Source organism: Motacilla alba, unplaced genomic scaffold (assembly GCF_015832195.1).
Source record: "Motacilla alba alba isolate MOTALB_02 unplaced genomic scaffold, Motacilla_alba_V1.0_pri HiC_scaffold_28, whole genome shotgun sequence".
Lineage (NCBI taxonomy): Eukaryota > Metazoa > Chordata > Aves > Passeriformes > Motacillidae > Motacilla > Motacilla alba.
Window position 1 is genome coordinate 202,871 of NW_024037374.1, and position 15,266 is coordinate 218,136.

Genomic DNA, 15,266 nt, shown 5'->3' on the forward strand with positions numbered 1-15,266 from the left:
GGTTCAACCCCCCCCCCCCCGGGCCCCTCCCCCCTCCCCCTCCCTCGGCGTGGGGGAAAAAAGGGAAGGGGGGGGAGGGGAGATGAGAGTATTTTGCATAGAAATTATGGAATTGTGGGAATAAAGCGATGGAGACGCCGGAGGTTCGGGATTGGGGGGGGGCTGGGAGGGGATTTTGGGGAGGGGGGAACACCTCGGAGTCTAAATTTTGGGGGATTTTTTAGGGAGATTTTGGGATTGGAAGAGGTCGTTGTGGGGTTAAATGGAGAGTTTGGGGGCTCAGGGGGATTTGGGGGGTTCCCGGGTGGCATTTGGGGGGTCCTGAAGGGATCACGGAGGCCGGGGACCCCCCCGGAGTTGGAATTTGGGGAGATTTTGGGGTCGGAAAGAGGCGTGGGAACGGCCAGGGGAACGATAGCCAATCAGAAGCGAGAGCGCTCGATGGAGGCGTGGCCAAGGCGGTTCGCGAATGGCGGGTGGAATTTGTGAATGAAGGGCGGAGTTTCCGAGTGGAGGGCGGGGTCTATAAATGGCGGGCGGGGTTTATGAATGGCGGGCGGAGTTTTCCCACCCTGTCCCCACCTCAGCACCCCCCCGCCCTAATTACCGTTAATTACCGTCTGTAATTAATTTAATAACGACCAAAAAAGGGAGGGGAGACCCCCTGGAATGGGGGGACCCCAAATTTATTTGAGGGGGGAGGGAGGGGCGCTCTGGCCACGCCCATTTCCCATCTTGGGGGGGGCAGCCCCTCCCCCACCTTGGTCCGAGGGGTTTTTTGGGGGTCCCGGGGGGGAATTTTGGGGTCCCGGAGGTTTTGGGGGATCCTGGGAAGGTTTTTGGGGGTCCCATAAAAATTTGGGCTCATCCCAGGTGAGATTTTGAGGGTCCCAGAGCACAGGAACCACCCCGCAATCCTCTTTTCATCCTAAAAAAATCTCCATTTTGGGGTGATTTGGGGCTCCCCGAAAGATTTTGGGGTCCCGGGTGAATTTTTTGGGGTCCCAGGAAGGTTTTGGGGTTCCCACAAAATTTTTGCTGTGATTCCAGGTGAGATTTTGGGGCTCCCAGATCATGGGAAGCACCCTGAAATCCTTTTTAAAGCCCAAAAAAAATCCCAGTTTTGGGGGGATTTTGGGGTTTTTTTGGGGTGCTGGGGATTTTGGGGTCACTCCTTTTTGGGGCGGGGGTCCCGGGTGCCCCCCAAAAGCAGCACCTGGGCCAGCAGGACCCCGTTGCAGGTGGCCGAGGCCGCGAAGGTCGAGGCCAAAAGGAGATCCCCGGTTTCCTGCAGGGGAAATTTGGGGGAAATTTGGGGAATTTTGGAGCTCTGAGGGAAATTTGGGGAGTCCTGGACAGGGATTTGGGGGATTTGAGGGGCTTGTAGGAGGAATCTGGGAGTTTAAAAAAGGATTTTGGGGGGAATTTCAAGATTTTGAGGGGAAATTTGGGGATTTTAGGGAGAATTTTGGGGTCCCGAGGGAATTTTTCTCGATTTAGGGGGAATTTTGGGGGTTTTAAATGGAGCTGAGGAGGGATTTGAGGAGAAATTTGGGATTTTGGTGGATCCTGGGGGGGTTTAAGGGGTCCTGAGGGCATTGGGGCATTTTTTAGGGGGAGTTTTGTGGGAAATTTGGGGGATTTGGGGGGTCCTGGAAGGGTTTGGTGGATCCTGACATCATTTAAAGGGAATTTTGGGGGGATTTGGGGGGTTTAAGGGGAAATTTGGGGGGGTTTTAAAGGGACTTCAGAGAGAACTTGGGAATTTTTAGTTTTGGGGGAATTTTGGGGGGTCCTGGGAAAACTTTGTGGAGGTTTGGAGATCTGGGATTTTTTGGGGGGGTGGGGATTTTTGAGATTTTGGGTTTTTTTGAGGAAGGGTCTCCCCGTGAGGGGGGTGAATTTGGGGGATCCTGAATGAATTTGGGGTGAGTTTGAGGGGGAATTTGGGGGTTCTGGGGGGTTTCAGGATCCAGGATTTTTTTGGGGTGAGGGGATTTTTGGAATTTTGGGGTTTTTTGAGGAAGGGTCTCCCCGTGAGTGGGGTGAATTTGGGGGGTCCTGAGTGAATTTGGGGTGAACTTGAGGGGGAATTTGGGGGTTTTTGGGGTTCTGGGGGGTTTTAGGATCCAGGATTTTTTGGGATGGGGGATTTTTGGGGTTTGGGGTTTTTTGGGGAGGGGTCTCACCGTCAGGGAGGTGAAGATTCGGGCCAGGGCCCCCCCAAAAAGGAGCCCCGTGGAGACCCCCGAGAGCTGCCCCGTGTGGCCCTGCCGGGCGTTGGTGACGATCTGGAGCAGCTGGAGGGGGGGGGGGGGGAAATTTTGGGGGATTTTTGGGGGGGTTCCCAAAAATTTGGGAGCCCCAAAATCTTCCCTGACCCATCAGGGAGGGCGAAAGTTCCCAAAGAATGGGGGAAAAGGCAGAAATGGACCCAAAATAATCCTGAAATCCCAGGGGAATTCAGTGGGGTTTGGCTAAAAGTCATCCAAATAAACCACCCCAAAATCCTCCCAAACCCACCCAGGACCCTCAAAATCCTCCCAAGACCCTCCAGGTTTCACTCAGGACCCCCCAAAACTCCCCCGGACCACAAATAGCACCCCAAAATCCCTTTAGAATCCCCCTAAATCCCATTTAAACACCCCCAAACCTCTCCATGACCCCCCAAAACCCCCCCAGTACCTCCCCAGGAGCTCCCAGAATCCCCCCAGGACCCCCCAGTTTTTCCCTAAACTCCTTTTAACTCCTCCAGGATCCCCAAAATCCCCCCGAATCCTCCCCAAACCGCCCAAAAAACCTCCCCAAAATCTTTTTCAACCTCCCCAAACCACTCCAGGAACCCCCATATTTTCCCCAAAATCTGCCAAATCCTCCCCAAACCACCCTAAAATCTCCCCAAACCCCCCCAGGACCCCCCAAATCCCCCCCCAAAGCCCCCACCCTGCTGAGGATGATGATGGGCAGGTTCAGGGCCTGCAGGGCAGTGACGAAGCTCAGCGGGGTCAGCGGAGACACCAAAAGTCCCAAAAACGCCCCAAAAACGGCCACCAGCGCCAGCCCTGGGGGGGAGGGGACACAAAGGGGGTCGGGGGGTGCCAAAAAAAACCCCAAAATCCCCCAAATCCCCCCCAAAACCCGGCACAAACCTCGGCCCGTGCGGCCCCCGAAGTGCAGGATGAGGAAGAGGAGGGTGAGGGTCTGCAGGAGGAGGAAGAGCGACTCCCCCCAAGCGCTGCCGGAATTTGGGGGGGGTCAGGGAGGGGTCGGGACCCCCCAAAAATGGGGTTGGGAGGTCCCGACACCCCCCCAGGAGGTCAAAAATGGGGAAAAATCCCCGTGAGAAATGAAGGGGAAATGGCCCAAACCCCCCTGAAACTTCCAAAAATCCCCTTCAGATCCCCCAAAGCTTCCCCAATCTACTCCAAATACCCCCAAATCCCTCCAGGACCCCCCAAAACTCCCCCAAATCCCCTCCAGACCTTCCCAGACTCCCCAAATACATTGGAAATCCCCCTAAAATCCTCCTGAAGCCCCCCCAAAATCCCTGCCATACCCCCAAAAACTTCCCAAAATCCCTCCCAGAACCCCAAACCCCCCAAAACCACCCCAAATCCTCCCCAAATCCCCTGAAATGCCCAAAATCCACACCAAACCCCACTTTACACCCCCCCAAACTTCCCCAAACCCCCTACAATCCCTCCCAGATACCCCAAAACCTCCCTAAATCCCCCCAAAACGCCCTCCAGATTCCCCTTAACCGCCCCAAATACCCCCCCAAATCCTGATGATCCACCCCAAACCCCCATTTTACCCCCCCAAATCCTTCCCAAACGTCCCAGAACCCTCCAAAACCCCTCCAAATGTCCCAGAAATCCCCAAAATCCCCGAAGTCCCCCCAAACCTGAAGGGGAAGCTCCTGGCGCAGCCGTAGCCCACCGACCCCCCCCAGGGCCAGCAGCTCCAGCAGCACCGAGGGGAGGCTGAGCCCCCCGCCACTGCGGGACCCCCAAACCTTCAGCAGCTGGGGAACCTTCACTGGGGGAGAAATGGGGTAAAATTTAAAAAAAAAACCAAAAATCCACTCCAAAATACCCCAAATTATGAAAAACCCGCCTAAAATTACCCCAAAATGGCCCCCCAGGGACCCCCAAAACCTTCAGCAGCTGGGGAACCTTCACTGGGGGGAGAAATGGGGTCAAAATCTAAAAAAAAAAACCCACCCCAAAATCTCTCAGAAATACCCCAAAATTACTTCTAAAACACCCTTATGGGCCCTTAAACCTTCAGGAGCTGCAGGACTTTTATTGGAGGGCAGAAATGGGTCAGGGATCCCCAAAAAACCACCCCAAATTTCCCCAGATTACCTCTAAAATAACCTGGGACCCCAAAATCCCCCAAATACTCCCTGGATCCCCCAAAATCCCCTCAGATCCCCCCAAAATCTCCCTGGGCCCTCACCTAGCAGGGATCCCGCCACGATCCCATAGCCCAGAACTTTGCTCAGGAGGATTTTCAAGCACGGAACTGCAGAGAAAAGACAAAGGTGAGGTGAAGTGACCCCAAAATTCCTAAAAATTCCTCAAAATTCCTTCAAAGTTCCTCAAAATCCCTCAAAATTTGGACCCCCCCACACCCAAAACAAAGATGGCGGCAGCGTCGCCTCACACCCGAAACAAAAATGGCGGCGCTCTTTTCCCGCGCCCGAAACCAAAATGGCGGCGCCCGGTCACAACTCCCGCCCGTAACCAAAATGGCGGCCGCCCCCACAGCCCTTAAAGGAGCCCCAAAATCCCGCTCAAAACGCCCCGAAAAGGCCCGAAAAGCCCCAGAACCGCTCCCCGAGGCCGCTCCGGCACCGTCGAGGAGCTGGAAGCGCAGGAAGAATTGGTCGAAGCAGCGCTCGGGCAGCAGGAACGGGACGAGCCAAGGCCGGAGCGGCTCCATGGCGGCTCCCGCGCTGAGGGGAGGACGGCGGGAAACGCCCCTCCTACATCGTGATTGGCTGAGAGGCCACAATTTCCCGCCCATCTAATTCCGCCCCGTAATTGTATTGGTTAGAATAACGAGTCTGTTTGTCAATCAAAATCTGGACCGAGTTGCGATTGGTCAACGGTTTATTGCGCAACACGATTGGCTACGTGGGTGTGAAGCGCCGCCCCCCGCTGGTGCGGCGAGCTGTGATTGGCCAGTTCTTTATTAATACGATTTGAGTTTAAATCCCCCGGAATCCCAGAGGAAGCCCCAAAATTCACCCCAATTTTGTGTCAGGAGCGCTCTGAACCCCCAAAAATCCTTCCAAAATCCTCTCTTTAAAGTCTCAAGTGTACGTGACCAGCACAAATTTGCGGGGTCTTGAGTGTTTTGACTTTGGGGGATTCCAGAGGGGTCCGGGCTCTGAATTTGAGGGACTTTGAGAAATTTGGGGGCTCCAGGACCAGATCTCAGGTTTCAGGGGCGTCACTGACTCACATTAGACGGAGATTTTGGGGTCTCAGGGGGATTCTGGGGGTCTCAACCCCTCTAGAATGAAATTTTGGGGGTGCAACCCACAAATTTTTGGCTCTCCGGAGTATCCAAAGTGACCCCTTCCCCTGTTTTTCCTCCGCGCATGCGCAGTGAACACGCAGGCGCCGCCATACACGGCAAAACTTCCGTGCTTTCTTTTCCGTAATGCGCATGCGCTGTATCCCTATGGACGCCGCCATGTTTACCGGCGCCTCTCTACGGTTTCGTTCCTGATGCGCATGCGCAAAGCACCCATTGACGCCGCCATGCGTGCCGGCGCCGCCGTACGCATTCGCCAGGCCACACCCGGAAGCGCTGAACGGGCCCGGACCGGAGCCGGGACCCCCCGGGATCCCTCCCGGTAACCCCGGACCGGAGCCGGGACCCCCCCCCCCCCCCCCAGGACCCCCCGGTAACCCCGGACCGGAGCCGGGACCCCCCTCCCAGGATCCTCCCGGTAACCTCAGACCAGGCCTGGGACCCCCCCCGGTAACCCCGGGACCCCCCCAGGACCCCCCCGGTAACCTCAGACCAGGCCTGGGACCCCCCCTCGGTAACCCCGGGACCCCCCCAGGACCCCCCCGGTAACCTCGGACCAGGCCCGAGACCTTCCCCGTTAACCGAGGATCCCCCCCGTTATCCTCCCGGTGTTCCTGGAATTTTCCTGGGAGTTAACCCCAAAATTCCCGGGATTTTACGGCCCCCCAGAGCCCCCGTTATCCTCCCGGGATTCCCGGGATTTTGCCGGGATTGAAGTCCCGGTATCCCCCCAAAATTCCTGAAAATTCCCGGGATTTCCTCGGGGTTTAAGGCCCCAAAATTTGCGGGATTTTCTCTCGTTCTTGCCCCCGAGATTGCCCCAAAATTCCCAGATTTTTTCTGAGATTTTTACCCCAAAACTCCTCCAATATTCCTCCAAAATTCCCAGAATTTTTCTGGGATTGAACCTCAAAATTCCCCCAATATTCCTTAAAAATTCCCAAAAATTCCCAGAAGTTGTCTGGGTTTTAACCCCAAAATCCCCCCAATATTCCTCCAAAATTCCCAGAAGTTTTCTGGGATTTGACCCCAATATTCCTCAAAAATTCCCGGATTTTTTCTGGGATTTAACCCCCAAATTCCCCCAATATTCTTCCAAAATTCCCGGATTTTTTTTTCTGGGATTTAACTCCCATTATCCCCCCAAAATTCCCAAATTTCTCCCGGGATTTACCCGCCCAATCCCATCCGGGGGATTTAAATTTCACCGGGATTTAAACCCCGAAAATTCCCGGAATTCCCTCAGGATTTAACCCCTCCATCCCCACCTTTCTCTCCCATTTTTTCCCTCGTTTTTCCCCCTCGTTTTTCCCCCCAGTATTCCTGAAATTCCTTCCGGATTTAATCTCTCAATTCCCTGATATTTTCCCTGTATTTTCCTTCCTATTTTCCCATTTTTTCCCAATTTTTTCCCCATTTTCCCTCCTATTTTCCCCCAACATTTTTCCATTTTTTTCCTCCATTTCCCCCCAATTTTCCTCCAATATTTCCCCCTTTTTTCCCCATTCTTTCCCATTTTTTTCCTCCTATTTTCCCTAATATTCCCCCCATTTTTCCTCCATTTTTCACCCATTCTTTTCCATTTTTCCCCCATTTTCCCCTCTAGTTCCCCCATTTCCCCCCAATAATTTCCCCATTTTGCCTCCTATTTTCCCCATTTTTTCCCCATTTTCCCCCATCCTTTCCCATTTTTTCCCCCCATTTCCCCCTCTAGTTCCCCCCATTTCCCCCCCCTAGTTCCCCCAATTTCCCCCCAATAATTTCCCCATTTTCCCCCCATCCTTTCCCATTTTTTCCCATTTTTCCCCACATTTCCCCCTCTAGTCCCCCCCATTTTCCCCTCTAGTTCCCCCAATTTCCCCCCATTTTTTCCCCATTTTCCCCCCATCCTTTCCCATTTTTCCCCCCATTTCCCCCTCTAGTTTCCCTCATTTCCCGCTCTAGTTTCCCCCATTTTTTCCCCATTTTTCCCCCATCCTTTCCCATTTTTTCCCCCCATTTCCCCCTCTAGTTCCCCCCATTTCCCCCTCTATTTCCCCAATTTCCCCCCAATAATTTCCCCATTTTTCCCCCATCCTTTCCCATTTTTTTCCCCCATTTCCCCCTCTAGTTCCCCCCATTTTTCCCCCCATTTCCCCCTCTAGTTCCCCCCATTTTTTCCCCCATTTCCCCCTCTAGTTCTCCCCATTTTCCCCGATTTTTCCCTCCATTTCCCCCTCTAGTTTCCCCCATTTTTTCCCCATTTTCCCCCCATCCTTTCCCATTTTTTCCCCCCATTTCCCCCCATTTTTCCCCCATCCTTTCCCATTTTTTCCCCCCATTTCCCCCTCTAGTTCCCCCCATTTCCCCCTCTATTTTCCCCAATTTCCCCCCAATAATTTCCCCATTTTCCCCCCATCCTTTCCCATTTTTCCCCATTTTTCCCCACATTTCCTCCTCTAGTCCCCCCCATTTTCCCCTCTAGTTCCCCCAATTTCCCCCCATTTTTTCCCCATTTTCCCCCATCCTTTCCCATTTTTCCCCCCATTTCCCCCTCTAGTTTCCCTCATTTCCCCCTCTAGTTTCCCCCATTTTTTCCCCATTTTTCCCCCATCCTTTCCCATTTTTTCCCCCCATTTCCCCCCATTTTTCCCCCCATTTCCCCCTCTAGTTCCCCCCATTTTCCCCTCTAGTTCCCCCAATTTCCCCCCATTTTTTCCCCATTTTCCCCCATCCTTTCCCATTTTTCCCCCCATTTCCCCCATTAGTCCCCCCATTTTTCCCCCCATTTCCCCCTCTAGTTCCCCCCATTTCCCCCTCTAGTTTCCCCAATTTCCCCCCAATAATTTCCCCATTTTCCCCCATCCTTTCCCATTTTTTTCCCCCATTTCCCCCTCTAGTTCCCCCCATTTCCCCCGATTTTTCCCTCCATTTCCCCCTCTAGTCCCCCCCATTTCCCCCTCTAGTCCCCCCCATTTCCCCCTCTAGTTTCCCCTCTTTTTCCCCATTTTCCCCCCATCCTTTTCCATTTTTTTCCCCATTTTCCGCCCATCCTTTCCCATTTTTTCCCCTCATTTTCCCCCATTTCCCCCCAATTTTCCCCCCATTCATTTTCCCCGCGGATCCCCCGGCCATCCCGCCCGTCCCCGCCGCCATGGAGTCTCAGTGCGATTACTCCATGTACTTCCCGGCCGTTCCCTTCCCTCCGCGGGAATTCCTGGCGGGAGAATCCTCGGGCTACCGCGCGCTGCCGCGCCGCAACCACCTGTACCTGGGCGAGACCGTGCGCTTCCTGCTGGTGCTGCGCAAGATCCCCGGCGACGCCGACGGGATCCCCGGCAACGCCGACGGGGCTCCCGGCGACGCCGGCGGGATCCCCGCCAACCCCGAGGGAGCCGACGCCGCCGGGAGCGCCGGGAACCTGCCGGGCAGAACGCCCTGGGCCCGGCTGGCCTCGTCGCTGTCGGCGCTGGCCACCGTCACCAGCGGGGACGGCCGCGCTCGCCGCGACGACGACGCCGTCGATGATCCCGGCGATCCCGGCGATTTCGGCGCCGCCGCCGAGGGTTCCCGGGAGCCGCCGCTGTTCCGCGAGTGCCGCGCGCTGCTCACGCACTCGCGGGGCCCCGCGGGCTGCGCCGGCGCCGGGGTGAGCGGAGGAACCTTCCGGGCTTTCGGGGTGCTCCTGGGGGGAATGAGGTTCTGCTTTTCCTGGGATTTTCCTTGGGATTTTCCCCATTTTTCCTTGGGTTTTCCCATTTTTCCTTCAGTTTTCCCATTTTTCCTTGGGATTTTCCCACTTTTTTCCCATTTTTCCCCATTCCCAGCTCCCCGTGGACGATCCCATCGTCTCTCGGGACGAGCTCATTTCCCATTTTTCCCATTTTTCCCGGTTTTTCCCCATTTTCCCAGCTCCCCGTGGACGATCCCATCGTCTCTCGGGACGAGGTCATTTTCCCGCTCACCGTCGCCCTGGACCGGCTCCCGCCCGGCACCGCCAAGGCCAAGGTGGGGACACCTGGGGACACTTGGGAACACGTTGGGGACATCTGGGAACACTTTGGGGAGACTTGGGGACACCTGGGGACACTTTGGGGACACTTTGGGGACACTTTGGGGACACTTTGGGCACATTTGGGGACATCTGGGGACACTTGGGGACACTTTGGGGACACTTGGGGACATTTGGGGACAACTGGGGACACTTGGGGACACTGGGGAACAGCTGGGGACACCTTGGGGACACTTTGGGGACATTTGGGAACATCTGGGAACACTTTGGGGACACTTGGGGGCATCTGGGGACACTTGGGGGCACTTGAGGATATTTGGGGACACTGGGAATGGGATGGGGAGGGGTTTGGGGACATTTGGGGACATGTGGGGACAGTTTGGGGACAGTTTGCGGACACTTGGGGACACTTGGGGACATCTGGGGACACTTGGGGACATCTGGGGACACTTTGGGGACACTTGGGGACGATTGGGAACAGTTTGGGGACACTTGGGGACATCTGGGGACACTTTGGGGATGTTGGGAATGGGATGAGGGGACCTTGGGGACATTTGGGGACATTGGGGACACCTTGGGGCCATTGAGAACGGGATGGGGAGGGACTTTGGGGACATTTGGGGACACTTGGGGACATCGGGGAATGGGAGGGGACCCTGGGAATGGGAGGGGCCTTGGGGACACTTTGGGGACACCGGGGTGGGCAGGGGACAGCGCGGTGACCTTGGGGACACTTTGGGGACACCAGGGTGGGCAGGGGACGGTGCGGTGACCTTGGGGACACTTTGGGGACACTGGGGTGGGCAGGGGACAGTGCTGTGACCTTGGGGACACTCTGGGGACACCGGGGTGGGCAGGGGACGGCGCGGTGACCTGGGGGACACTTTGGGGACACCGGGGTGGGCAGGGGACAGCGCGGTGACCTTGGGGACGCTCCGGTGACGCCGCGGTGTCCCCTCGGTGTCCCCAGATCGTGGTGACCGTGTGGCAGCGGGACACGGAGCCGCCGGAGCTGCGGGAGGGGACAGGGCCAGGGCCAGGCCAGGTGACAATGACAGGGACAGGGACAGGGACAGGGCCGGGGGGGTACCTGAGGCTGCTCCAGGGCCGCGCCCCCGGCCAGGTGTTCCGGCAGCAGCACGGCGCCTTCAAGGCACAAGGTGAGGTCCCCAAGTGTCCCCAAGGTGTCACCTCCCCCCCCCAGTGTCCCCAAGTGTCCCCAAAGTGTCCCCAAGCGTCCCCTCCCCAGTGAGTGCCACCCCCAGGTGTCCCCTCAGTGCCACCCCAGGTGTTCCGGCAGCAGCACGGCGCCTTCAAGGCACAAGGTGAGGTCCCCAAGTGTCCCCAAGTGTCCCCAAGGTGTCCCCAAGTGTCCCCTCCCCTCCTCTGCTGTCCCCAGATGTCCCATCCCCCGCAAGCACCAACAGGGATTGTCCCCAACCCCGACTTGGGGACACTTTTGGTGCCACCAAGGCGGGACAAGGACTCTTGGCCCAGCCTGGTGGCCCTGGCTGGCTGTCCCCAAGTGTCCCCAAGGCCACCTCAAGTGTCCCCAAGGCCACCCTGGTGTCCCCTGGTGTCCCAAACCCCTCAGGAACCCCCAAGGATTGTCCCCAACCCCGACTTGGGGACACTTTTGGTGCCACCGAGGTGGGACGAGGCCCCTTGGCCCGGCCCGGTGGCCCCCGATTGTTGTCCCCAAGTGTCCCCAAGTGTCCCCTGGTGTCCCCACAGTGTCCACGCTGCTGACGGTGCTGCCACCCCCCCGTGTCCGCTGCCGCCAGGTGACCGTGTCCGGCAAGTACCTGACCGTGCTCAAAGGTGACAGCTGGGGACAGCTGGGGACATCGGGGGGTTGGGGACATTGGGGGGGGTTGGGGACATTTGGGGACATCGGGGGGTTGAAGGGTTTGGGGACATTTGGGGGCGGTTGGGGACAAAGGGGGGGACAGGGTTGGGGGGGGAAAAGGGAGGAGGGTCACCCCCAATGTCCCCGGTGTCCCCTCGATGTCCCCATTGTCCCCAGTGTCCCCATGGTCCCCAATGCCCTGGATGTCCCCAACTCCCTCAATCCCCCCAATGATGTCCCCACTGTCCCCAATGTCCCCAATGATGTCCCCAATGTCCCCAGTGCTGAATGGCTCGTCCCAGGAGGAGCTGTCCCTGTGGGACGTGCAGGTGTCCCCAATGTCCCCAATGTCCCCAATGTCCCCAGTGCTGAATGGCTCGTCCCAGGAGGAGCTGTCCCTGTGGGACGTGCAGGTGTCCCCAATGTCCCCAATGATGTCCCCAATGTCCCCAATGTCCCCAATGTCCCCAGTGCTGAATGGCTCGTCCCAGGAGGAGCTGTCCCTGTGGGACGTGCAGGTGTCCCCAATGTCCCCAATGATGTCCCCAATGTCCCCAGTGCTGAATGGCTCGTCCCAGGAGGAGCTGTCCCTGTGGGACGTGCAGGTGTCCCCAATGTCCCCAATGTCCCCAATGATGTCCCCAATGTCCCCAGTGCTGAATGGCTCGTCCCAGGAGGAGCTGTCCCTGTGGGACGTGCAGGTGTCCCCAATGTCCCCAATGTCCCCAATGTCCCCAGTGCTGAATGGCTCGTCCCAGGAGGAGCTGTCCCTCTGGGACGTGCAGGTGTCCCCAATGTCCCCAATGATGTCCCCAATGTCCCCAGTGCTGAATGGCTCGTCCCAGGAGGAGCTGTCCCTCTGGGACGTGCAGGTGTCCCCAATGTCCCCAATGATGTCCCCAATGTCCCCAGTGCTGAATGGCTCGTCCCAGGAGGAGCTGTCCCTGTGGGACGTGCAGGTGTCCCCAATGTCCCCAATGTCCCCAATGTCCCCAGTGCTGAATGGCTCGTCCCAGGAGGAGCTGTCCCTGTGGGACGTGCAGGTGTCCCCAATGTCCCCAATGATGTCCCCAATGTCCCCAGTGCTGAATGGCTCGTCCCAGGAGGAGCTGTCCCTGTGGGACGTGCAGGTGTCCCCAATGTCCCCAATGATGTCCCCAATGTCCCCAGTGCTGAATGGCTCGTCCCAGGAGGAGCTGTCCCTGTGGGACGTGCAGGTGTCCCCAATGTCCCCAATGATGTCCCCAATGTCCCCAGTGCTGAATGGCTCGTCCCAGGAGGAGCTGTCCCTGTGGGACGTGCAGGTGCTGCCCAATTTCAACGCCAGTTACCTGCCCGTGATGCCCGACGGCTCCGTGCTGCTCGTGGACGACGTCTGGTGAGCCCGGGGACACCTTGGGGACACTTGGGGACACCTTGGGGACATCTTGGGGACGGTGTGGGGGTACCTTGGGGACGCCTGGTACGGCTTGGGGACACCTGGAGGCACCTTGGGGACAACGCGGGGGGGCCTGGGGACACCTGGGGACACTTGGGGACACCTGGGGACACTTTGGGGACAATATGGGGGCACCTGGGAGCAATTGGGGAGACCTGGGGACACTTGGGGACATCTTGGGGACAGTGTGGGGGCACCTGGGGGACGCCTGGTACGGCTTGGGGACACCTGGAGGCACCTTGGGGACAACGCGGGGGGACCTGGGGGCATCTGGGGACACCTGGGGACACTTGGGGACACCTGGGGACACTTTGGGGACAATATGGGGGCACCTGGGAGCAATTGGGGAGACCTGGGGACACTTGGGGACAACGTGGGGGGACCTGGGGACACCTGGGGACACTTGGGGACAATGTGGGAGCACCTGGGGACACTGTGGGGAGACCTGGGGACACTTGGGGACATCTTGGGGACAGTGTGGGGGCGCCTGGGGGACACCTGGTACGGCTTGGGGACACCTGGAGGCACCTTGGGGACAACGCGGGGGGACCTGGGGGCATCTGGGGACACCTGGGGACACTTGGGGACAATGTGGGAGCACCTGGGGACACTTGGGGACACCTGGGGACACTTTGGGGACAATGTGGGGGCACCTGGGAGAACTTGGGGAGACCTGGGGGCACCTGGGGACACCTGAGGACCCTGGGGATGCCACCTGTCCCCTGCGTGTCCCCTGAGTGTCCCCTGAGTGTCCCCTGCGTGTCCCCTGAGTGTCCCCACTGTCCCCCGGCAGCCACCACTCCGGGGAGGTGCCGGTGGGGGCGTTCTGCCGCGTCCCCGGGTGCCACTCGGGGTGGCCTTGGGGACAGTGTGAGACCTTGGGGACAACGCTGTGACCTTGGGGACAGTGTGGGGACCTTGGGGACACTGTGGAGACCTTGGGGACAACGCTGTGACCTTGGGGACACTGTGGGGACCTTGGGGACACTGTGAGGACCTTGGGGACAACGCTGTGACCTTGGGGACACTGTGGGGACCTTGGGGACACTGTGGAGACCTTGGGGACAACGCTGTGACCTTGGGGACACTGTGGGGACCTTGGGGACACTGTGAGGACCTTGGGGACAACGCTGTGACCTTGGGGACACTGTGGGGACCTTGGGGACACTGTGGGGACCTCGGGGACACTGTGGGGACCTTGGGGACAGTGTGGGGACCTTGGGGACATTGTGAGGACTGTGGGGACCTTGGGGACAACGTTGTGACCTTGGGGACACTGTGGGGACCTTGGGGATGACATGAGGACCTTGGGAATGGGAGGGAACTTTGGGGACAACGCGGGGACACCGTGCGGACCCTGGGGATGCCACCTGTCCCCTGCGTGTCCCCTGAGTGTCCCCTGCGTGTCCCCTGCGTGTCCCCTGAGTGTCCCCGCTGTCCCCCGGCAGCCACCACTCCGGGGAGGTGCCAGTGGGGGCGTTCTGCCGCGTCCCCGGGTGCCACTCGGGGTGGCCGTGTCCCCTGAGCGCCCTGGAGGAGCAGAACTTCCTGTTCCAGCTGCAGGCGCCCGAGCGGCCGCCCCGCGACGCCAAGGAGGTGAGGGGACACTTGGGGACACCTGGGGACACTTGGGGACACTTGGGGACAACAATCGAGGGCCACCAGGCTGGGCCAAGGGGCTTTGTTCCACCGTGGTGGCACCAAAAGTGTCCCCAAGTTGAGGTTGGGGACAGTTCTTGGGGGTGTCTGGGGGGTTTGGGACACCAGGGTGGCCTTGGGGACACCAGGGGACACTTGGGGACACTTGGGGGCAGTGATTGAAGGCCACCAGGCTGGGCCAGGGGGACTTGTCACACCATGGTGGCACCAAAAGTGTCCCCAAGTTGAGGTTGGGGACAATCCTTGGCGGTCCCTGGGGGGGTTTGGGACACCAGGGTGGCCTTGGGGACACTGGGGTGGCCTTGGGAACACGTGGGGACACTTGGGGACAACAATCGAGGGCCACCAGGCTGGGCCAAGGGGCTTTGTTCCACCGTGGTGGCACCAAAAGTGTCCCCAAGTTGAGGTTGGGGACAGTTCTTGGGGGTGTCTGGGGGGTTTGGGACACCGGGGTGGCCTTGGGGACACTGGGAGGGCCTTGGGGACACTTGGGGTGGCCTTGGGGACACTTGGGGACAACAGTCAAGGGCGACCAACCCCATCCAAGTCCCCCAAGATGCCACCAACCCCCCTTGACCGTGCTGTCTCCAGGCTTGGTGACAATCCCCGTTGTCCCTGGTGGCCTTGGGGACATTGGGGACACGGAGGCCACCGCGGGTGACACCGTGGTGACAGCGATGTCCCCAAGCAGGGCCTGGAGGTGCCGCTGGTGGCCGTGGTCCGGTGGTCGACGCCGAAGCTGCCGTTCACCAACAGCATCGTCACCCACTACCGGTGAGTGT

The 15,266-nt window shown here is 58.5% G+C and overlaps 2 protein-coding genes across 2 annotated transcripts; one reads left to right on the forward strand and one right to left on the reverse strand.

Annotated features, from left to right (window-relative positions):
- Nucleotides 1–654: 654 nt before the first annotated feature.
- On the reverse strand, nt 655–4,999 carry MPDU1 (mannose-P-dolichol utilization defect 1). Its single transcript, XM_038126184.1, is given in 8 exon segments — nt 655–1,288; nt 2,190–2,300; nt 2,944–3,062; nt 3,150–3,235; nt 3,905–3,948; nt 3,950–4,038; nt 4,462–4,527; nt 4,860–4,999. Coding segments are annotated over 8 exon segments (723 nt in total). The 5' UTR covers nt 4,948–4,999; the 3' UTR covers nt 655–1,168.
- A 3,644-nt stretch (nt 5,000–8,643) lies between these two features.
- On the forward strand, nt 8,644–15,262 carry LOC119696442 (microtubule-associated protein 11-like). Its single transcript, XM_038126183.1, has 7 exons — nt 8,644–9,175; nt 9,439–9,534; nt 10,509–10,698; nt 11,273–11,359; nt 12,645–12,765; nt 14,274–14,421; nt 15,176–15,262. The coding sequence occupies exons 1-7, from the start codon at nt 8,681–8,683 to the stop codon at nt 15,260–15,262; spliced, it is 1,224 nt and encodes a 407-aa protein (XP_037982111.1). The 5' UTR covers nt 8,644–8,680.
- The last annotated feature ends 4 nt before the right edge of the window (nt 15,263–15,266 follow it).

What these genes read in the sequence shown, in the direction of transcription:
- LOC119696442 (XM_038126183.1), top strand. Translation starts at nt 8,681, where the DNA reads ATGGAGTCTCAGTGCGATTACTCCATGTACTTCCCGGCCGTTCCCTTC. An exon ending in CGGGCTGCGCCGGCGCCGGG is followed by an intron (nt 9,176 to 9,438) that starts GTGAGCGGAGGA and finishes CCATTTTCCCAG; the next exon opens with CTCCCCGTGGACGATCCCAT. An exon ending in GTACCTGACCGTGCTCAAAG is followed by an intron (nt 11,360 to 12,644) that starts GTGACAGCTGGG and finishes CAATGTCCCCAG; the next exon opens with TGCTGAATGGCTCGTCCCAG.